General features: G+C 39.4%; 1 protein-coding gene across 1 annotated transcript in view; it reads right to left on the bottom strand.

The window, feature by feature from the left end:
• Positions 1-25,056, bottom strand: part of ARID5B (AT-rich interaction domain 5B) — a 209,976-nt gene that overhangs the window by 112,865 nt on the left and 72,055 nt on the right. Inside the window, exon 4 of the mRNA XM_007958972.1 lies at positions 624-632. Within this exon, the coding sequence (XP_007957163.1) occupies positions 624-632 (9 nt within the window). The remainder of the gene's footprint in view (positions 1-623; positions 633-25,056) is intronic.

Genomic DNA, 25,056 nt, shown 5'->3' with positions numbered 1-25,056 from the left:
CACACACCAAAGATTATTAGTGGTTACCAGGGGTAGGAGGGAGGGGGAAAGGGGAAGCTTTTGTTTGGGGGCAATGAATTTATGTTAATGGTGGTGGAATATTTTGGAAAAGGATAGCAATAACGGTGGCACAACATGAAAAGTGTCATCAATGTCCCTGAGCTGTATGTGCAGAAGTTGTCACGCTGGCAAACCTCTTGTTATATTTTCACCACAATGAAAGTAATAATAATAATAATAATAATATGTACATATATATACCAAAAAAACAAACTCACTGCCATCAAGTTGATTTTGACTCCTAGCGACCCTTCCTTGGATTTCTGAGGCAGTATGACTACAGAAGTAGATTGCCCCATCTTCCTTCCAAGGAGTGGCTGGTGGGTTTGAACTGCCAGCCTTCTGATTAGCAGTCAGATGCCTTAGGCACTACGCCACCAGAGCTTGTATATATGTATATATGTATGCATGTATGTATGTATGTATGTATGTATATATGTATATATATGCCCATTTAAAATAATTAAATAATTTAGGTCACACAAAGATGCTTTATATTATTAAGTGAACTAAAGGAAGATATGAAATATATTCAGCCTCACTTCTTTTTTTAATAGCTCTACTGAGACAATCTGTATGCCATATAATTCACCCATTTAAATGATACAATTCAATGACTTCAGTGTATTCACAGAGTTGTGCATCCATCACCACAATCAATTTTAAAACCTTTCCATTACCCCAAAAGAAATCTTACACCCCTTACTTGTCACCCCCCGCAACCTCTCATCTCCCTAGCACTAGGAAACTACTAATCTACTTAGATTAGCCTCTTCTGGACATTTCATGTAGATGGAACAATGTTTTCAAGGTTCTTTCATTGTTATACCATGCATCAGCACTTTGTTTCTCTTTATTGTTGAGTAATATTCCACTGTATTTATATACCACATTTTATTTATCTCTTCTTCCTGTTTGGACTGTTTTCCCCTTTTCTTGCTATTATGTTCCAAAACAAAACTCAATGCCAGCGAGTCAATTCCAACTCACAGCAACCACTGGGTTTCCAAAGCGGTAAATCTTTATGGAAGTAGACTGCCCAGGCTTCCTTCTCCAGAGTGGCTGGTGGGTTTGAACTGCCAGCCTTCTAGTTAGCAGTCAAATGCCTTAAGCACTGCACCACCAGAGCTATTATGATAATACAGCTATAAACATTCATGTATAAGTTTTTATGTGGACTTATGTCTTCATTTTTCCTGGCTGTATATCTACAAATGAAATTGTTGGGTCAAGGGGTATGTTCAACATTTTGAGGAACTGCCAGATTATTTTCTGAAGTGGCCATACCATTTGTATTCCTACCAGCAGTGTATGAGGGTGCCATTTCTCCACATCCTGGCCAACACTTGTTGTTATATGTCATTTTTATTATAGCATCTGAACGATTATGAGGTGGATTAGTGTTTCAGTCGTAGAATTCTTGCCTTCCATGCAGAAAGCTCAGGTTCAATTCCCAGCCAATGCAACTCACATGCAGCCACCACCTGTCAGTGGAGGCTTGTATGTTGCTATGAAGGTGAACAGGTTTCAGCACAGCTTCCAGACTGAAATGAACTTGGAAGAAAGGCCGGGTGCTTTTCTTCCAAAATCCAGCCATGTAAACCCTATGGATCACAATGGTTTGATCTGCAATTGATCAAAGGGATGGTGGAGGACTGGACAGCATTTTGCCCCACTGTGCATGAGGTTATCATGAGTCAGGGGCCACCCTGACAGCTGCTAACAACACCAACAATGAGTGTGAAGCTGAAGTCTCAATACTCAAAAAGCATTAACTGTAGGAACCTATGTTGTTGTTGTTATGTGCCCTCGAGTCAGCCCAGACTCATAGTGATCCCTCCTTGGGTTTCCGAGGTGGTATCACTACATAAGTGGATTTCCCAACTTTCCTTCCAAGGAGTGGTTAGTGGGTTTGAACCGCCAGACTTCTGCTTGTAGAACTATCTGGAATTTTTACTTTCTTTTTTGGGTTGCTACATTTTTCAACTTTTTGACTTTTCTTATAAAAGGGTTTTATTTGCCTGGCAAGGGTTTTATTTTCTGTGGATACAGTCTCACTTTTTTTCCTGGGAGGAGAAGAAGTATCTCTTTACTAGCAACTAGAATATGAACTCCTGGAGGGCACAGAGACTGTGTCAGTTCCTTGGTATACCTCCTAGACTTTTGAAAGAGAGTGTTAATAAACATCATTACCTGTGGACAGTATTGCAATAAGCATAGGACCTGCCATCAACGAGTAAGAGCAGTCATGTAATTAGCTTGCCCTAGTAGCATAGTGCCTAAGGCATCTGACTGTTAACCAGAAGGCTGGCGTTTCAAAACCACCAGCCACTCCTCGGAAGGAAGATTTGGCAATCTATTTCCGTAGTGATACTGCCTTGGAAACCCAAGGAGGGGTCGCTATGAGTTGGGTCCAACTCGATGGCAAACAACAACAACAACAACAACAGACCCTGGACCAACAGAAATTTCTAAAAGGAATTAAGAGAAAGTTACCTGCCCAACAGCACTGCAAGTCATTGGCTGGCAGACCTTTTTAGATGAAGAGTCATGAGCTTAGGCAGTCATCTCATTTACATGACTCATTTTTCAGAATAATCTCACCGCTTGCACAGTTTATCCAACACCTTCAGTGTGCTCTCCAAACAACTGCACTGACCTCTGGAATCTTACATCCTAAATGGCAAATGCATTGTATAGATTTCACTGTTTTCTCCCATGTTATCAGATGGCTTCTGGAGTAGCTTAGTGAGGAGAGAAGGGTAAAAGCCTTTCCTATCATTGACTCATTTTCCACCAGTGGTCTTCAAACTGGTGACTCTTCAAACTGGTGAGATTAGAAGAACTTCCAAGGGGAAGTGTCATGAGTTTAATTGTGTTCCCCATAAAGAGCTGTTGAAGTCCTAACCCCTAGTATTGGTGAATGTGATTTTTGGGTTGGAAATAGATTCCTTAAAACTGTTTCTAGTTAACATGTGGTCACACTGAAGGAGGGTGGGCCTTAAAAAATGACTGTTGTTCCTATAGAAAGAGAAAAAGAGATACAGAGTGAAGACATCCATGTGAAGATGAAGGTAGAGATTGGAGTGAAGCACCTACAAGCCAAATATTGCCACCAGAAGTTAGGAAGAATCTTTCCTAGAGGCTTCACAGTGAACTTAGCCATGCTGACTTTGATTTTGCATTATTGCCTCCAGAACTGTGAGACAATAAGTTCCTGTTGTTAGAAGTTACCTAGTTTGTGGTACTTTATTAAAGTAGCCTGCACTGCTAGTAGATTCACATAGGAATCTACACAGGAATGGGACAGGTCTTCTTCAGCTTCTGCCTTGCTCATTCCTCAAGTTAATCTGTCCAAGAACGAACCTGCACTCAGCACGATCTTCTTCTTGACGACTCACTCATCCCCAGTCTTATTATGATCACCAAAGAAATAAATCAAAATATTGGTTTCAGGGAATCCTCCTTTCCTGATAAATTGAGGCCCCTTAAGCAATAAGCCCTTGATCTTTCTCTTCCTGACCATATTTCTAGTGAAGGGGGAGCCTGAAAACAGAAATTGAGTCCTTTGGCCTGTGTTAGGATGCTCTGAATTCAGACAAGCCAGAGCAATAAAGGTTAATGATGCTGATCTCTTTTAATGTAGCGGGAATGTTCTGCCAGACTACCAGATTTTAAAAAATAAATTGGATAAAAATTTTACCTGATTTATTTCAGAATGGTTATGCTTTATTAAATATAGTTATTAAAATATAAGATTACATAAAATTATATAAAATGTTTATTCTGATTATAGTCAATCATGATCTTATTTCATTCTGTATCACATTTAACATTTTCTACGTCCTACTGACTGCTAACCAGAAAGCTGGAGGTTCAAACCCACCAGCCACTCCTTCGAAGGAAGGCTGGGCAATCTACTTCCATAGTGGTATCGCCTCAGAAACCCAAGGAGGGGTCGCTATAAGTCGGGTCCGACTCAATGGCAGTGTGTTTGGTTTGGTTTGGTATTAACAAAAATGGCCCCGGGTGGTGCAATGGTTAATGACCTTGGTTACTAACCAAAGATTGGTGGTTTGAGTCCATCCACAGGGGTCTCAGAAGAAAGGCTTGGTGATCCACCTTCAAAAAATCAGCCACTGAAAACCCTATGGAACTCAGTTCTACTCTGACACACATGAAGTCACCATGAGTCAGAATCAATAATTTTTTTCTAGTTAATAAAAAAAGTTTTCAAACTCTATAATTAAAAAAAAAATGTTAGATAAAAGTTTCTCAAAAATCTTTTAGAGTAGTGCTATTCCAAAGAAATATAATGTGAGCCCCATATGTAATTTTAAATTTTCTAGCAGCCACATTACAAAAGTAAACAGAAAACAGGCAAAATTAATTGTAATAATCTATTTTACTTACATAATAGATCCAAAATACTATTTCAACATGTGATAAAAATAAAAAATACTACTGAAATAGTTTACATTATCTTTTTTCATAGCAAGTCTTCAAAATCTGGTATGAATTTTACACTTACAGCATAACTCAATTCAGAGTAGCCATATTTCAAGGGCTTAATAGCCACATGTAGTTAACGGCTACCATATTGGACAGGACAGTTTTAGAGAAGGTACTTGAAAAGAAATTGGAAGACAAATGTGTTGGACAACCAGAGGCTCAAGAGATACTTGAGAGGAATGGACAGATGGTATAGTTCCCCACATGCCTTTTCACACTGGACTCTAGGACCATACAATCTTAAGAAAGTGGTTCAGAAACACAACTGGCAGAAGAGACCAGAACAGGAGGAAAAGCCATTCGCGCAGCTATTATTTCATTCTTCTGATACCAAAATCCTAATAAGGGCCAAAAGGTAACTTCACTGTGTCATCATGTTAGTAGAGATACTTCATCAATCTTTTAGTTTCTGGTAAATGATAAAGATAAATTCAAAGTCAATTTCCTTCAATGGTAAAGCATAGTAAAAGAGCCCTCTGGACCCTCCCTCTCCCCTGAGTTATAATTATTCTCTTGCACTAAGTAGCTGCAAGTTTAACTCATTCCATTTCCACTGTCTGATCTTTTTTCTGTCACAATGTCAGGAGAACATGAGTTGTTTAGAATGGCTATTTCTTCTCTTTTTTTAGTAGGCACAATACTAAAATTAGTTTAACATCTGAAGGGAAGAGATACTTATAAAATCTACTGGAAACTGAAACCACTATTGAATTGCATGGCAATGCAGTCATATAAAAACTCTGGCACCTTCTAATGTGCTCTCACAGCACACCGTGGAAGAACATCATTGAAAGCTGATGATATGGATACACTCTGTTTTACTTCCTTTTTGTATGATGTTAGTACTGAGTAAGCTAATGTAAGACAGGCAGAGGATGGAGGCGGTGTATTCACATCTCTCATAATACCACACTGAAATCATTTTCACTTCAAATGTTCCCTTTTCTCATAAAAGACATAATTAACAAATTGCTAGTGACTAATATATTAATTCCAGTTATAATTCTGTGGTTTTATACATAGCTACCTGTGCTGCAGAACCCTATTCTGGGCATTTCTTAAATACTTCTCTGAAATGGTCTACACTAGATAGAGCAAGGGCTGGCAAACTATTGGCCAAATCTGGCCCTCTGGCCCACTGGCTGTTTTTGTAAATAAAGTTTTATTGTAACACAATCATGCACATTCATTTACATACTGCTTATGGTTGCTTTTGTGCTATATCATCAGAGTTGAGTAGTGGCAGAGTTGAGTTGTTGCAACAGAGATCTTATGGCCCACAAGCCTAAAATATTTATTCTGTTTCTGTTGACTCCTGCTCTAGAGAATAGATAATTGTTTCCAGAAATCTGTTTTGGATCTTTGATAAAAGCTTAGTTACTAAGAGGAACATTTCACTGCACTTATCTGTTCAAGTTGTACTCCCTTTTCCAGACTGTGGGTTCCCTGAATGACCAAAGGTTGGGTTTTTAGCAAGTCTGAATCCCTAATATGCTGCAAATAAGTGAAGGACATGGTAGGTTTTCAATTGATATGTTGGTATTTTTCTGGTTATTCAATGTTTGATGAACTACTACCCCCATGATCCCCTGGATCAATCACCCATCCTCTCTATTCTGCTCCATGAGCCCCAAAGATTGTACCACTAGACTCCATCACAGGCTGACTTCTGCCCAGTTCTGGCAATGGAAGATACCAGCAGGAGATCAGCTGGTGGGGAAAGAGAGAAGTCAAGGTATTTCTCCCCTGGTCCCTCCCTGATTTGGCACCAGAGTTGTGGCAGTGGCTACACCCCTGCACATATGTAGCTCCACCATGACTTAAGTTCTCACCAAAAAGCACTATTTCCTCCCCTTGCCCCTTCAGGTCTAAGAGGGTTCTTGCTATTGCTAGTCCCTGGGTTCCCTTCACCCCAACTGTACTTCTATAAGTCTTCCCTTTATTTTTATCTCTTCAACTGAACCTTCTGAGTAGAATTCTACTTCCTGCCTTGATCTGAACTTATATGTCTCCATGGTTCCCATCTGGCAAACAGCTGTTGTTGTTGTTGTTATGTGCCGTCGAGTCAAACCCGACTCATAGCGACCCCTCCTTGGGTTTCCGAGGCAGTATCACTACGAAAGTAGGATTGCTCAACCTTCCTTCCGAGGAGTGGCTGGTAGGTTTGAACCGCCAGCCGTCTGGTTAGCAGGCAAGTGTCTTAGCCACTATGCTACCAGAGCTCCCGGCAAACAGTTACTCGATAGGATGTCCCCACACTCAGAAGTTAAATGAGTAGACACATGATCTGGACCAGCCACATCAGAACCCCTGAAGGGCTTGCTCAGATAGACATTCCTAGGCCCTGTACCTGACATGCTGAATGAGGAGATCTGTACTGGTTGCTTTTTAATAATATTTAATTGGAAGAGATGGCAACATTTAAGTTTGAGGGCAGAATGAAAATGAGAAACAGAAAACCAGTTTGAAGCAACCGCAGAGTATCTGAAAGATCTTGAAGTGACATGTGTAAATACCAAAAGATTAAGCAGAAAAGGTGGTCAGAGTTACAAGAGGCCCACAGGTGGTGGTGAAGCTAAAGAAGGGAATTACCCTTTCTTCTTAGTAACATGGGTTAGAGCCCTTTAAAGTAGACTACACATTAAAATATCACATATTCTATAATAGCCTCAGTGATCTATCTACTTGTCAGTACCAGTGTAGCGGCAAGCACAAAGATCAACTGCCTTGAGTTTGAAAAGCATGAGCCCTACAGTGCAATCATTTGTAGAAGGATTCAATGAGGCAACGTGGGTGAACACTAGCAGAGCAACAGAGCAGAGGCAGAAGGACGTGATGTTAACCAACTACTACCTATGCCATCTAGGAAACGTTAACCTCCGAAGAGCCTCAGGTTTCTGATCTGTATAACGGGCCTAATAATAGTACTTTCCTGGAAGAATAAATGAATTAAAAATGGAAAAGTTCCTAGACTAGCATGTTGTTGTTGTTGTTATGTGCCGTCGAGTCGGCCCCGACTCATAGCGACCCCTCCTTGGGTTTCCGAGGCAGTATCACTACAGAAATAGGATTGCCCAACCTTCCTTCCGAGGAGTAGCATAGGCTGTAGTAAGTACTCAATATACAGTCATTATTACTATTATTGTTTTCCAGGTTGTTTCCCAAAGTATGTTCCAAGGATCACTAGTTCCTGGCGAAAGAAGGGGTGCTAGGTGGAAAAAGGCTTCCACAGTACAGGAAATAGAGTTTAAGAAAGTTATACAGATAGTCTCCTTGGGGCCTTTAATATGCAAATAGGAACTGAAATCTACAGGAGGGAATATACTGTATTTCCTGAATTTATTTTAGTATGCAATCCTCTCCCTCTCTCTTTCTGGTACCCTCTCCCCTTTTATTTTTGGTCATTCATGACTAGTCTCAACAGGCTTGTGTTTCTCTGTACACATTTTGGGGAATATTCACCAGGCCCATAATATCACAACCCAATAGTTGATTACAACAATCCTTCAGGTCCCCTCAATGCTCCTTCCCTGCACACACATCGCAATTAACACTGTGTAATTTCAAGCAGTGTGTGAAGAGTAGTATAATCAATCACTCATCTCTCTAACACTTCAGGATTCCTAAAGCCCATCCACGTGCTTAAATTTCCCCTGTAAATCTATCACAACTATTCCTGTTTTATACAAGATGACACGGAAAGCTCCACGAGGTGAGTGACTTGCCCAAGGTCACTCAGCTAATGGCAGGGCCAGGTCAGCTGGATCTAAATACCACGCTGTCCTATCACACACCAGCTGCCTTCTGCTCAACCTCCAAACTCTGAGAAGGACTCTGGCAGACTCAAGATGTTCCCAGTCAGCTATGAGAGATGCTTCAGTGGTTTGGTGACCTTGAGAAGCTTCAGGATTTTATGAACTAATGAGAAGTAAACTTCTTGTTTCAGCCCATACTACAAACAATCATTTGCTGTCTCTTTAAAACAATCCCAAAAGTAAAGCTTGGTTTTGCCTTATTTGGAAGATAGAGACTGCCCTTGTATAAAACATCCTTCACCAGCACACCTCTTCACTTTTATCCCCATATGAAGCAAGTTTTTGGCTCAGTCAAGCCAATGATGTTACTTCCCTCTATAAACCCCCTCCTTGGATTACAGGACAAAGACTCACAAACCATAGTACCCTCCATCACACATACAGCTCATACAACTGCATCCTCTGCATCAGCAAAGTGATAACATTTAATGTCAAAATGGTCATGTGTCCATTAATCGGTCAGACAACTGAGCACCTCCTATTGACTAGGAGGTACCAGGAGTATAAAGACCAAAGATCTACTGCTCTTCCCTTCCCCAGTCTAGTAGAGGAGGCAGGCATGTGAAAAAATCTACAAATAAATGTTCTGACAAGAAACATGGCAAAGGAGACTGATTCTTGATGCAAGAGTATCAGGGAAAGGAATGCTTGACCTGAGTTTTGAAGGATATGTAGACACTCCCTAGGCAGATAAAAACACAATCATTCATTGAAACTTTCCCATGTTGGTCACTGAACACATTCTCTCTCTTCTTCTAGACAACCCTAAAGGAAATTATCATTAGCCCCATTTTCCAGATGAGGAGACTGACTGAAAAAGAGATTAAATGCCTTGCCAATAGGCACATGGCTAAGGAGGCCTGGAGAACGGATCTGAGCTCAGTGCCCAGCTCGGCTTGTTGCTGCTGTCTCAAAAAGAAAGAGAAGCATTTCCAATTCCAGGGGGTGTGACTAGTAGGACCAGTAAGGATGCTGGAATTCAAGTGCTGTGGCTGGAGTACAGGCTTGGGGCATGCTAAGAGGTAGTGGAAAAATCCCCAAGTTCATGTTATGGGATTTTGCTATCATCATGCTTGGATGCCATTCAAACATGGCAGTAATGGGTATGATTTTCCATTCATGTAAGAGTGGAGGACATGTTGGAAGACTGCCGGATCTAAACCTTGGCTTTATATTCCTAATGCTCAATGAGATGGACTGACACAGATGGCTGTAACAATGGGCTCAAACATAGCAACTACTGTGAAGATAGTGCAAGATGGGGCAGTGTTTCGTTCTGTTGTACATAGACTCATTATGAGTTGGAACAGATTCAACAACATCTAACAACAACAGGTGACTGGGGGCCCTCACAGCATGAGCAAGCTCCACTGGCCCTGGATAAGAGAAGACAATATTCAGTGTCCTGACCAAGTCTCTTCAAGGGAGAAAGAAGTTATGATGACCAGTGTTTGAGCGTAAGATCCGAGGAGGAAGGGTTGTATCTGATTAACTGAATACACAAGAATAAAGTCCCATGCTTTAGTCATTCATTCAATGAATATTTAGTTCTTATTTAGCACCAATCACTGTGCTTAGTGGTGACATCATCGTGATACATTAGTAACATGATTGGCAGAACCCACACTCAAGAACTCACAGTCTTGGATTCCAGTGATGGAGAAGACAATAGATTAGACTCTAGGCTGAGGAACAATTAGTGGTTTCAAAAGGAACTACAGAGTTCAAGAAACAAAGAATTAAAATATAAAGCATGCCACAGAGTTCAGCACTTGCTCTGGAGGTATTTATGCCCCAGCTCCAAAAGAGATATCTATTTTTTTTATTTCATCTTAGAATCTGAAGTTTCAAATTCTGTGGTTGCTGAAATAGAATCAAAGGGGGTTTAAAAAATGTGATTTGGATTATGACCAGGTTCATGCAGAAAAAAAAAAAAACAGATACATCAACTATGTCGCTTACAATTTAAGTGTTTCCCTCTTTATTTTTATTTCTGGCACTTAGCTTTCAAATAACCCACCTCCTCAACTGGGCAAGGGCTTCACACTCACAGCATGTTAGCAGTCAAGATCTCTTTTAATCTTGAAGCATATTATTAATATATTTTGTCCTAACTGAGGATCAGGCCCAATTTGATTTTTTCCCTCAGGTGGGATGTGGACAGTGAACATTTAGATAACAGGTGTTACCATTCATGAAGCCAAGACTGAGCCAACACTTGGGGGCTAAATGTAATTCACAAAACATAATTTAACAGCTCCACTTAGCGACTCTTCACAATCAAGATGATTTCAACAGACTCTGAATGCTGGCCAAGATACCACCAAAGTATACTTGAATACCAGCAAATATTACATGTATTTTAAAATTCCATCTTTGTCTCCCATGACTTAAGAAAATCACTTCTCTCATTCTAACTCAGACAAAGCCACTGGAATTGTAAATGAGAGGAGGAAGGGAAGAGCTTTGATGAGAAAAGTGAGCTCTAACCTTTCCTGAAATTACCATTCATCTTCCTCCAGCTCTTGGTTTATTGGCTGTTAAGCTTTCAGGTCCTTACTTCAAGCCCAGTGGGACATCCATAATACCCTTTCCTTGTGCCAGTAACAAATCTTGAAACTTAGAGGATTCCAACCCAGTTATTCTTAGGATTTAGTCAGAGGCAACTCATGAGCAGTTGTCTAAGACTCATTACATGGTCATAGCTGGCCAAGGAAGAAGCTTGGAGATCCACCAGATCTTTCTACCTTCTCCTATCCTTAGAATCTATCAGACTATTTAAAGTCATCCTTGTTCTTTTGGTTCAGAACACCAGTTTATAAACTATAAAGCAGTGTAATTTACCACTTTGGGTGGTTCTTTCTTATTTTACGTTTGTTCATGCTTTGAAATGTGGAGTAAATGTTCATACTCCCACGTGCAATAAGAATGAAAGTAAGGGGTCTCCAACGCTGCCAATTCTTGAGGCTGGCCAAATCGCTTTTTACCTTTCTCAAACAGCACTGGGCCTCATGCACCATTTAAACCAGTAACTAGCTGCAGCGCCACCAATTTCAACTCATGGTAATCCTATGTGTGTCAGAGGAGAACTGTGCTCAGAGGGTTTTCAATGGATGATTTTTCAGAAGGTCTTTCTCTTTTCTCTTTCAGCTAGAACCCGAGCACGTTCATGTAAGGGATTCTTCCAACAAATTTTCTCATCGCTTGATAACTTGGGTTAAAATTCTCTTTCATAATTCTCAAATGATGAGCTACTCCTTCATGGGCAATCGTGAAGGACTGTGTTTCTTCAGCCAGAATAAATGAGATAGCTCTTTTATCTTTGCTCGCATTCTTTAAAACCCCCTTTTTTATTTTTTTTCAATTTCAGAATATATAAATATATCCCTATGTGAAAGATAAAGACTCCCTTGACCTCTCAAACTCTTATTCTTTAATGAGTCTTACATGACCACGTGAGTGGAGTCTTCTTGAAAACTGGAGGACCCTCATTCTCTAAGCAGGAAGGAGTCTGGAAGAGAACGGGAGAGAAGTGGCCCAGCAATTCTGCTGTGTTCTGAGGCTTCTGACGCTTTCAAAAGGCATAGTGAAAAATTAGGAAAAATTAAGCTCTCTTAATTCTTCTAGTATAATTTACTTAGTTTAGTATGAACAGACACACACACACACACCAAAAAAAAAAAAAAAAAAAACCCTATGTACATGGAACACTATGACAAGTCAGAGCACACAGGCAGGATGTGAGAGTATGTTAAACTAACCAGCTCCATCTAACCCCAACTCTCCAACTGTGATGCTGCCTTTTCCAACACATGGAGAAGTGAGAATGATTACATTTTGTTGAAAGTGTCTCATTACATTGATTTAAATAAGATTTCTAAACCTGCAAAGAGAAAAACATTTTAAAATGCCATTTGTTCCAAGCAAGACACTATTAAGGACAGTTAGTGAAACACTTCAGAAACTCCGGTTGCTGGCAGCTGAAGTCGTGTCTTTCCCTGTGGCCATCTGACAGAAGGATAATGGAGTTTAGTAACACCTAGGTCAGGTGTTTCTTTTATGCTTAATAACATCCTTGTGTGCCCAACATAATGTAACAGACAAGTGTGAAGAGACCTTCAGTGCAGAGTAGACATTGTAGGCTTTGAGGAGTTCTTAAATCTGGCGAACTTGCTTCACCTTTGACAACATTAAGTGCAACTAACTTAGAACCATTTTTCTCAAAAGATCTTACACACCTGGAGTGGTAAGATACAGTCCAGTCTGCAAAATGCCAAGCACACTTTGTGGTGTTTATTAACATCACAGTTACTACAATGCCTGATGCCAAACTAAAGGAAAAAAAATTCTTCAGGCTACCTTGTCAGCATGTTCAGTTATCCAAAACTGTCCTGCTATATATAGCACAGCTGCCATTTACTGAACATGCAGTATAGACAGGCAGGTGCTAAGCCTTTAATGTGTATGTAATCATTGCAACAACCCTATGAGGGATATGTTCACTGCTTCCATTTTGTAGATGAGGAAATTGAGGCTTAAAGAGATTAAGTAGCTTGCCCAAGGTCACACTGGAACCCAGGTCTGTCTGATTCCAAAGCCTGCGGTCATAACCACTACTTACAACTTCTCAGAGAAGCCTGCGCCCCAGATAAACCTATGAGACAAAGGCAGAAGCCACTAAAGCAGGACAAGAACAGAGCTGTGTGCGGGGCAGGGGAGATACACAGAGAAGCCACCTATTAGTTAAGTGACGACCTTCGGGATTCAGGCATCACATAAAACGAAACACTGGAGTCACTGCCCAAGGAAGCCACGATCCTCCCCTTTCCTGTTCAGGTTCAGCACAGAACCTGCTACCTCCAAGGAGGCAGGAGGGGGCCCGTTCTGGTTTTGCAATTATAATTCCTTAACTCCCCACTAAGTGGAGGCAGGTATTTACTGAACGCCACACACTTACTATTATTTTAAGAGAGGTCTTTGGAACCAGGAAGCTTGATGAATTTATGAGATCAGCAGCTATTTTTCCACTATGGTTATAATACAATTCATTTCATTTGCAGCTGGTTTAACATGAAACTTTGTTTAGGAGAGACAAATAAACAACAATTCACATTTGGTAGGCTTCTCTCTTCCCTACCCCTCCCAGTTGTTCCACAGGAAATTTTTTATTGATTAAAGTACAATTACACTACGGATCAGAAAAACTAGCCCTGAAATAAATGGTTTTAAGAAGCAGCATGTAGAAGGGGATGGAACAAGCACTGGCTCTGTGACCTTGGGCAAACTTTTTCCCTTCTCAGGGCCTCAGTTGCTCCCCCTGCAAAATGCTGGGGTCACTTCCTTCTAAGGAAAATGAGGCCAAGGTAAAGGCAGGCACATGATGTCTTTTGTGGGCCTGGAGCTACTTTTCCCTTCCGCCAAAGAAAAATATTAAAAATTATATTTTAGGACTGCATTGGTATAAAGAAAACTATACAAACATTGTACATATATATACATTTTTTTCACCTAAAAGTTCATTGTTTTTATCTTCTGATTTTAAAAGAAATTAAAACATTTTTTCTGGGCCTGTAAAAGTATTGTGGGTCCCAAGCACAGCACCTGAGTCCCAGGTGCTGCAAATGGTTAATGCACTCAACTGCTAACTGAGAGGTTTGGAGGTTCAAGAGTACCCAGTGGTGCTGCGGAAGAAAAGCCTGGAGATCTACTTCCAAAAGATCAGCCATTGAAAACCCTGTGGAACACAGTTCTACTCTGACACACATGAGGTCGCCGTGAGTTGGAGTTGATTCAATGGCAACTAGTTTAGGCACTGTACCCAAAGTGGTTACTGGGTAAATCAGCCCTGGGTAAAGAAGGAGGTTTTGTTTGCTTAGGGCCTACAGATGGGAAGCAAATTTGGATGGGTTGGTCTTGAGCAATATTACCCTGCAAAATGGTGGAGAGGAAGCCTTCAATTGGTGGCCAGTTGATGAGACTGAGAGAAAAGAGACACATGAGTGGGAATGATTACATTGGAATAGTATATGAGGTATAGGATGTAAACCCTCCTCCATCTCTCCCATCTACTCTGAGAAGTCCTTAGTAAGATCTACTGTTGCTCACCAGGAATGTTTAATTTCAAAAATAAAAACAAAATAAGGAGATTGGATTCCATGATCTTTCTGTTCCCGCTCTAATATTAGAATTTTCACCGCAAGTATTTAAATAACTGTTCTACAATGCCAAAAGCTGCTTTCTCTCCCAGAGGAAACTCACTAACATAGGACCTGAGAAAGGACTGTGTGGAACCCAGATCACTTGCAAAGAGGCACCACTGTCCAAGGCAGCAGAGGAACAGAGGCAGAGCCACCATGCAGCCCACATGCAGCAAGGGCATCCCAGAGCGTTCTCCAGATGTGCATAAAAGGCCTGATTTGCTGAATTTCTCACTCAGTGCATTTGGAAGTTTCTGTCACATGGACCTAGATGAATTCTGTCAACTCTAAATGAAAATGTGAAATGCTTCATAAGGTCCCACTTGACAGGGAGTTCTTTATTCTGTATTTTAATGTTTATAAATCCTGCACTTTCGTCCACTGTGCACTGATGCCCCCAAACTGCCTCCCCCCGCCAATACACATACACACACAAAACCAGTTGCCACTGCCTTGTGGTGATCGCACTTGGGACAGAATAGAACTGTGCTCCACAGGCTTGTCAATGGATGATTTTTCAGAAATAGCTCACCAGGCCTTTATTCCAGGCATCTCTGGGTGGACCCCAACCTCCAGTTGGGAACTGGTGGCACCACCTGGGGACTCCTCCATTCATGAGAGGAAAGCCCAATAAACATTTCCAGCTGCTTGGCTGGGTGTTCTCCCTTCCAGTTGTTCTGTTTTGGCTGCACTACCACCTGTGCCTGATCACCAGAGTGTAGGCACAGTTGGAGTATTTTATTTACTTCTCCCATCAGTACACATCAGTAACATATAAGCTAAAAAGCACTTCATTTATTTTTCCATTGGCTTTATCTGAATACCAGTTTTTTGATCGTTAGCATTGTTGTTGTTGTTGTTGTTAGGTGCATGCTTCATTAAAGAGAATAGGAGTGTGGGCGATTTCATTTCCATGAGCTTACAAAATGCTCAGTATCACCACTGCTTCTAAACCAGCAATTGTTGTCATGTGCCGTCGAGTAGGACTCGACTCATAGCGACCCCTCCTTGGGTTTCCGATGTAGTATCACTAAGGAAGTAGATTGCCCAACCTTCCTTCCGAGGAGTGGCTGGTGGGTTTGAACCATCAACTCTCTGGTTAGCAGTCAACTGCCTTAAACACTATGCTACCAGAGCTCCCAAACCAGCAATTAAATGAACAAATCTTTACTCTGCAGCTGAGCTGCCCAATACAATAGCTGCTAGCCACATGGGCTATTTAAAGTTTAATTAATTAAAATCAAATAAAATTTAAAAATTCATTTTCTCAGTTTCACTAACCACATATCAAGTGGGCAACAGTCACATGTGGCAAGTGGTACCCTACTGGACAATTCATATACAGAACACTTCCATCACTGCAGAAAGTTCTTTTGGAAAGAGCTGCCTTGAAGCCTTGCACACTTGCAAAGGCTAAACACCTCTTGCCCCACTGTGTTTCTTGTGCTGCCTATCCCAGGGCCTGCATGACAATAGCAAAAGCACCAATGAATGCTCACCCACTGCCATCGAGTTGATTCCGACTCATAGTAACCCTTAAGGAACCAAAATTCTTCATCTCTGAAGAAACGTCAAGTTTGACAAGTAACAAATACCAAGAAAGGGCTGTATTGAGAAAATTGTTTCCATGAATGAAAACTAGAACTCTACTCTTAGCACCAAGAAATTATTCCTAGACATGTGTTTTATGAATGCAAAGAGTGAACGAGATCATTGCTCAGGATTTGCATTGACGTATGCCATTCATAATGTTAATAGACAGGCCAAGCTACCAGAGTTACTAAAATCCTAACACCATGGCAATGACAATAGAATTATGAATAATGCCTTATAGAGCATTTTACGTTTACCAAGCCCTCTCACATCTAGTCTCATCTGAATTTCACAACTATTTTGAGGAGCTGAAATTCCCATTTACCCATTTTATTGATGGGAAAACTGAGAGCTGGAGAGCATGTGACTTGCCTAGGGTTACTCAGCTTCTAAATCAGGGCAACAGATGCCTGGATTCCAGGCATTCTGGCCCTAGGTCTTTCTGCTCTACCACATTGGCTAAATTTTGCCCCAAAACTAAGCACTGGGTTATTCCTATTTTCTATCTGTGCCATTAGGTGAATTGAGATCCCTTAACAAAAGCAGGCTTACACTTCCAGTGCCCTAGATAACCAACTAATCAATTGTCCCCTGTAATCATAATTTTTGGCTTCTGCAATATTAAGAGCTTTGGTAACCATAGACTCCAGAAAACATTATTAATTTCTCACCCAAGAAACCATTTGTTCTGTGGATTATTAATCTCAAACAGTGGTTCTGCAGCACAGGCACGATATACAGTGCTCTGGGCTGCACAGCTGCTTTGCATTTTGAATTCTTTATTTATAGAACAAGTCAAATTAATAACTCAAAAATGTTGTTTCAGGCAAAGTAATGGACACACAATAAAACTATTCATTTCCTAAAAGGTCACTCCAGGAGATGCATACATTGTTTAAAAGCCTACCAACAATGCTATTATTCCTTCGAAAACTGAAAATGTATAATAAGCAGTTAGAGCACATAGCTGCCCCCGAGACCCCAGGCTAATTTAAAGTACAATCACAAGGCAATCAATCATACTCCAAAATTACTTCATTTTCCAAACTGTTTACACTTTTTAAGTTACAAATCCACTTTCTGCTATTTCAACTCACGATTTACAACTACAGATTTAGACCGCTTGGCGGGCAGCCAAGCACTAGTCATGAGGGAACTAATGATATGAACAGATCAGTGTTTTATAAAGGAGAAAAACGCATGTAAATTTCCAGTGTGTCTGCAAGTAATCAAGGGACTGCTGACTATAAATGAGACTGTCTCAAATTTATTTTAGGAGAAATATCTTAAAGCTGCACTTTTTATTCAGGCCCCCCAAAAAAGGGCTTTAAGAAGAACTCTGAGATTACTCAAATTATTGTAAATACATGGTTATGTGAACAATATGTAAAGAACAGTGAAATAAATGATTTATTTTAATAAGTGACTTATTTCAGCTTTTCTGTCTCATGTGCAGTTATCCTGATTTCTGGAATCCTGAGTTAATGGAAAGGAGAGGATGACATCTGTCCATCTTGCCCCCCACGCCCTCTCTCTTTCCTTTAAAATGCTGTTGTCAACTGCAGCAGCAAATCAAGTTTGTCTTAGTAGCCAAAAATGCTCTAAATAAAAAAGAAGACCCTGGGGGACACTGTTTTAAATTAAATATGATCTTTATTGTTTCATTACAATGGCACAGCCAAATAATCACTTTGTGTTATTTGTACAAATAATGTAGGATGCTCATTTTCTGGCGGAAATAATTAGTCTATCATATTCTGCTCGTCGTCAAAACCTCCCCCTCTGCTGTCACCAGGCATGTGCATTAGACTCAGGAGGCTAAATTTAGCCAAAGTTTCATATGTTCTTACATGTTAAAGCGGAAAGCCAAGTAAGCATATTCAGATGTGAGGGTGCCTTAAAGAGAGGAGCTCAAAATAGCCTCACAGTATAGACATCGCAAAATTCCATTCGCCATGATTGATATTTTAGTTAGAGAATCATTACATGACTAAACTCAATTTTATAATTGGATAAGGGTAGATACAATAAACTGGTGCTGTGCTGCTAAAGCATCCCACATTTTAAAACTATCTGTAATCATAAATCAACCTAATTATTTGAAATACTGTCATGAAGTGGAAAAGAAAAGAAATTAAAATAAACTAGCTGCCTGAATATCTCATTTTATTTTCTAAGGACCAGAGCTTTTTATTGGACTTAAAACCCAGCCCCACAATGGCTGGTAAACCATACTCTTTAGACGGAATTGTGCACACAGAAAATCAATAACACAGATTAAAAGCTTCCCCCTCCCCATACCTCTTTTTTTTTTTTTTTTAATACCAGCATCTGCTATGTTTGTGTGTATTCACATAGTGGTCCTATTTTATGCAAACTTCAATTTATCCTTGTTTGTGTCATATTCAAAAAAGGCAGTAAGGGGGGAATGTCCCCCGTTTTGAGTGATTTCATAATAAACTCCTCTCAGAGAAAGCTCCCTGGAAGCTTGAGCCTCTGATATCACCACTGTGACATCATTAGGAAAAATGCTCACTGGCTGCAACAGCCTTTTTGGTTAACCCTTTCAAGGATGTTCCAGCTTATCGCTTGTCTAGTTCTCAAAGGTGGATCCCCTAGATACACCTGTGAGAGCACAGAGACAACAGGGAAGTGTCATCTCTTCCCTCCTATAACCCATCACCACCACCACCACCACCACATGCATACACGAATATACAGAGCATGGAGATAGAACATTTGCAAAGGCAAAGGATGTTGTCTCTTCCACTAGAAGGCTTGGTACAAATAAAACCAGTAAACCAGTCGTCATGAAATTGATTCTCAGGCTGACGTCACATGTATCTGAATAGAATTGTGTTCCATTAGGTTTTCTTAATGGCCAATCTTTCAGAACTAGACTGGCAGACCTTTCTTCTGAGGTGTGTCTGAGTGGATTCAAACCACCAACCATTCTGTTAACAACCAAGTGCATTAACTCTTTGCACTACCCAAGAACTCACTGGTGAAAATACAGGCACCCAATGGGTTTTTTTTTTTTTTTTTTTTGGCAAGTGGACAGGGCAGTGTTTAGGAGTTTTTTGAGAGATAGGTTGGTCTTTTCTAATCCTGGTCTGAGAGCTAGAGATAGAATGCTGGGTATAGAAACATATTCTCCATACAAAGTTCAAGTCTGCCCAAGATTGGCTCTCTCTAAACTTGTCCATTCACTATTGAAGTGATGACAAATTTTTCATTTTACATTGGTTTCAGTAATTCCAAGTGCACAGGAATTTTCAGTATACACAATCTTCTAATTCTACTGAAAATGCTTTTTACAATTTGACTATCACCTACCAAAAAATCTTAAAATTCTGCTTATCACCTTTGACTTCACAATTTCCACTAGAACTTATTGTAAAGAAATAATCCAGGATAAGAACAATGATTTCACTACAAGGATCTTTCTGAGAGTACTGTTCATAATAATGAAAAGCTGGGAGAGGGAAAAGTCCAACCACAGGGAAATAGATGAAGTATGTTGTTGTTGTTATGTGCCATCGAGTCGGCCCCGATTCATAGCGACCCCTCCTTGGGTTTCGAAGGCAGTATCACTACGGAAGTAGATTGCTAACCCTTCCTTCTGAGGAGTGGCTGATGGGTTTGAACCGCCAGCTTTCTGGTTAGCAGTCAAGTGCCTTAGGCACTATGCTACCAGAATTCCCAGATAAAATATGGTACTTCCATATAATGGAAAACAATGGAGATCATCACTAAAAATGACACTGCAGATGAATATACGATGTTTAAAAGAGCATGTAAAGTAGAAAAGCAGGATATAAAACTCAAGGTACAATATAATTAAATAAAAAATTCACATAGAGGCAAAGTAAAAAGACTAGAATGACAGACAATAAAGTATCAGTGATTTCAACATGATGGTAGTACAACACACTTAATTTTTTTTTCTTTTTGTGTCTCTGCATTGCTAAAGCATGATAAGCATGCCTTATTTTTAACTGAATGAATGAATAAATAAATACAATTTTAAAAGAATGAAGAGAGCAAAATGTGGACATGCAAAGAAAATGACCCCACATCAATTCTCCAGTGTCAGATGGTCCAAATATATGCTCAGACAGTCTTGAAATAACACACTCAACTTTTGCATTTTATATTTTTGTAACTCTGACAAATTTCTCTAAATATACCTAGTGAGAGAATATTGTTGTGTTAGGTGCTGTTGAGTTGATTTCAACTCACATGGCCCAATGTGACAGGTTAGAACTGCCCCATGGAGGTTTCCAGGCTATAATCTTTACAGGAGCCATTGGCCAAGTTTTCCTCCCCAGAGCCCCTGGGTGGGTTCAAACCACCCCCTTTTTGTTAGCAGCTAGGTGCTTAACTATTGCACCGCCAGGGCTCTGTAGTAAGGGAATACAATCCAATAAATATATCCAACTATAATAGTGTAATAATAGTGTTAAAATAGCTACAGAAAAGATATTTTGCTAACTAACTAGATTTAAGTTTACATGCCCCTGGCATCTGCATGTTTGTTGTTTTACTTAGATTGAAAACTTGTTTCCAGTAGCAAATATTGCCTTCCAGTTATTGGAATAGATTAAAACAAACCAACAAATCACAGCACAGTCCGAAGTACAGAGAGTGCTACACAACTTCAGCAAAATTGAACAATCATCATTTTTTTGGTGCCAGTTCAAAGGGTGGATGTGTAAAGAGATAACATTTTAGAATGAGCTAGTCCTTTTCTCTGAGATGTAAGGGGGGAGGAGGAATATCGGCTTAAATTTCCTTCTTCTCCACTCTAAATTCAGAATTACTATTCAATTACAAGACAGGATGTCAAGATATAATAAACTCAACTGAAAAAAAAGGGAAAAGAAAACATGCCACCACCCCCCAAATGAGGTTCAGAGCTTTTGCCCATTAAAGTAAACTAAATATGTTTCTCTCCAAAATTCCAGCCAAAAGGCAGGATGCCAAACACACTTAACAGATAAATCACTGTTCCAGGGTCTCTCATTTTCTCTTCCCGCCCCTCTTTTTTCTTCCTTTTGCTACACACACACACTCACACACACACACACAGAGACTTTTTAAAAAGCAAATAGAAACCCCTCCCCCTCTTCTCAATCTACTTACAGAAAAATAAACCAAAGGAAACAATTACTTTTGTTGAAGAATGCATTGTTTAGGGGAAAAGTCACATTAAAATAAGTTCTACCTTCTTCTTCAGAGATTAGCATTTCATATCTCAAGATCAAGCCATTGTCCTGCACACTATGTATAACTTATTGTGGTTAATTTATCACTAAGGTCATTGTAAACGAGAAGGGAGTTTGTAAACAAAAATGAATCACAGGTTTCATTTTTGTATCCTTTTCAAACTGGAAGACCTAACAGCTTCCTGTTCCAACATCCAAAATAGTATTGCTTCTATCAACCTCCTCAGCCCTCTTGCCAGCAGTTTCCATTTAATTAAACTGACAGCAAAACAGGGCTTTCGCTAATAGGATCCAGACCATTTTTCCTTCAATGTAAATTCCCAGGCATGAAATTACATCTGAAACAGACACAATAATCCTTCTGTATCTCTGACATATATTTAATCTATAATAACAATTCCTTTGTCTATATTACAGTTTGTTTTAGGTTTGAGTGAACCTTGTTTTAACTGGAATTCTCAAGCATTATCCAATTTGAATTCACCTTAGTGTTCCTCAAATGGCTGTGGGATATCTAACCATAGATTATGGTTAAAGACCAGCTGCCAAAGGCTAATGTCCACAGCAGGGAGCAACAATTATAAAATGAATGAATGAATTATGTTTCTGTTTGCATCCTTGTTCTCAAAGTCAATTTATTTAAGTAAGAGCTTTTTCATCAATTATTGTTGACTCTAAGTAAATAAACGCTATTGGCATTTATAAGTGTATCTAAATTTCATATTACAAGCCAGATTTTCAAGTATTTCAATATGGCTAATCAAGGCAGAATATATTGCTTAAATGCAGCTTAGAGACTTGATCATATTAACATAATTAATGGACTGGCTAACTATTTTTCTCTGCTAGGCTGTTAGTCACTTTTCTGGTAATGGTAAGACAAAATGTATGCTTTAAACCTGACTAATGCTTTAAGCATAATTATGGAAAAAAAAATCCCTTTATTGGATATATCAGTTGGACAAAGGGAATCTTGCCAGGCAATTTAGCATGAAAATCAAGTACTTTTAGGACAAAAACAAAAAATCACAAGGCTATTTCTAAACAAAATGAAAGAACCTAGAGAGGAGAATCAAATGGGGGTGTGTGTCAATTTAAGTTGATTGTAAAACAACGGAATATGATGATCCTATGAGAGATAGGTGTCAAAAAGTTGAGCCTCTTTCACACTCATGGCAGGTCCAGAGATCAGCAGCAATACAGAGTTTCAGAGAATATAAACAATTTGAAAATGCTAAGCGCTAGAGTCAAGGAAGACTGGTAAACTCAATCTATTCCTTCTCAACACCTGAAAGAAATGGCAGCTCCCTTGGTGTGGGCTACCAAGAAAAGGCCTACCCATTTCAACAAAGGAAGAGGGTTTTGGTGTACATACTGTCCTAACCCAAGGGGAGGGAAAAAGGATGATACATGCAATATTTTAGGTTAAATTCTTCTCCCACGTCCAGAAGGTTTTTGTCCTGTTTGACCACCCTACAAAACTTGCAACTCTTGATAGGTAGTGAAATCAAAGAAGATAATCCTACAAGCAACTTCATAGAACAAAGGAACTGCTAGAAAATAAACATTTTAGGACTTGCTGAAAAGTGTATCTTCAAATATAAGAAGAAATAATGCCATTGTTCTCTTGGAAAATACAAAGCAAAGCACTTTATTTTAAAAGAGGGGGGTGAGAAGCAGTGAAGGAACTGTCTTCCGAATATCCTGACAGTCTCTTTGAAAATGAAACATTTCATTTATATAGCAGAAGACAGTTGTGGCAAGATTAGAAATCATTTCAAATCTCCCAGGCAATCAAAATACAGTCTTTTCATGCGGATGGAAGGTCTCTTGTTTTACAGAAAATGCTAAATAAACAATTCTATGGACAGAAATGTGAAAGCAATTTATTATTGTTCTATTCACTTTGGTTAAAACTTTAGAAACCACATGAAGTTTATAAATAGAAACAATTCTTTGTCTTTGGGATGTTGAAAAGCAGTTTCTCTTAGGTCCAGGATGAAGAGGCAGGAAATTATTTCTCTTTCTCCACCAAAGAGTAGCACACTGATGCAGACAATGCCTAAAAGATGGACTCTTTAAAAATAATGTGAATGGAAAGAGCAGCAAACCTGTCCACCGTTCTTGAAAAATCAAGGGCATAGTGTCATAAATGGGCTACACTGTGGGGTTTTCTTTTCACTTGAAACATGGGCAGGCAAATCACATATGACAACACTTTATATTAGATTACCAAAGAGAACACAGAACCGTACCATATTGGTGCCTTAGAAACAGGATACCTTGAAAGAGTTCAGTTAGATTTTGGAAAAGAAACACAAGAAGACTTGTAGAACTTAAGTAACAATGACCCAAATTCTGATCCATAAGCATTTAGTAAAATTTGAAAATCAGGTACTTAATCAGGAATAAGACATCAATGCAAAACTATAATTTCTAGGCCAATGTTTTTTAAAACTGAGATTTGTAATCCATTAATGTTGCTGTTGTTGTTAGGTGCCATTGAATCAGCTCTGACTCACAGCAACCTTGTTTGTGTACAACAGAACGAAACACTTCCCAGTCCTGGGTCATCCTCAGAATCCTTGCTCTACCTGAGCCCATCGTCACAACCACTGTGTCAATCCACCTTGTTGAGGGTCTTCCCCTTTTTCACTGACCCTCCGCTTTACCAAGCATGATATCCTTCTCCAGAGAATGGTCCCTTCTGACAATATGACCAAAGTAGGTGAGATGAAGTCTGGCCATTCTTGCTTCCAAGGAGCATTCCAGCTCTACTTCTTCCAGGACAGATTTGTTCATTCTTCTGACAGTTCATAGTACTTTCAGTATTCTTCACCAACACCACAACACAAAAGCATCAACTCTTCTTCAGTCTTCCTTATTCATTGTCCAGCTCTCACATGCACATGAGGCAGCTGAGAATACCACGGCTTGGGTTAGGTGCACATTAATCTTCAAAGAGACATCTTTGCTCTTTAGCACTTTAAATAGGTCTTTTGCAGCAGATTTGCCCAGTGCAGTACAATGTCTGATTTCTTGACTGCTGCTTCCATTGGTGTTGATTGTGGAACCAAGTAATATGAAATCATTGACAACTTAGTTGTCCAATTAATATTTTCAAAAATATTTCTAATCTATTAAGAGAATTACAAAATCAATTAGATGTGTTGCAATAGACAAATATAAATATTTTATAATAATGAAACAGAATAGAATAGAATGGAAATTTCAGAGTGCATCATTTATAGTAAGGCTAAGTACTATTTTATGAAATTACTGTTTCAAATATACACATGTAAATATGTTATATATAAATATGTGTGCTTATATACTGGTGTACCGTTTTAAACTTATTATTATTGTGAAGCATTATCTTAGCTATATTTGAAGACCTAAAAATTCTTATCCTAGATAATATTGCTGAAATGAGTCATCACTAATATTTCCATATAATAAGAAAATTAATTATAAAAAGCTATTCAATCAAAAAACTACTGGAACTAATTGAGGGATTTAGCAATGTCGCAGGATATAAGATCAACATCCAAAAATCAGTTGGATTCCTCTACACCAGCAAAGAGATTGCTGAAAAAGAAATAAGAAAATCAATACCGTTCTCAATAGCTACCAAAAAAATAAAATACTTGG

The sequence above is a fragment of the Orycteropus afer genome, unplaced genomic scaffold, assembly GCF_000298275.1.
Source record: "Orycteropus afer afer isolate SDZICR_OR568_19922 unplaced genomic scaffold, OryAfe1.0 scaffold00016, whole genome shotgun sequence".
Taxonomy (NCBI): domain Eukaryota; kingdom Metazoa; phylum Chordata; class Mammalia; order Tubulidentata; family Orycteropodidae; genus Orycteropus; species Orycteropus afer.
This window is presented reverse-complemented; position numbering and strand designations above follow the sequence as displayed.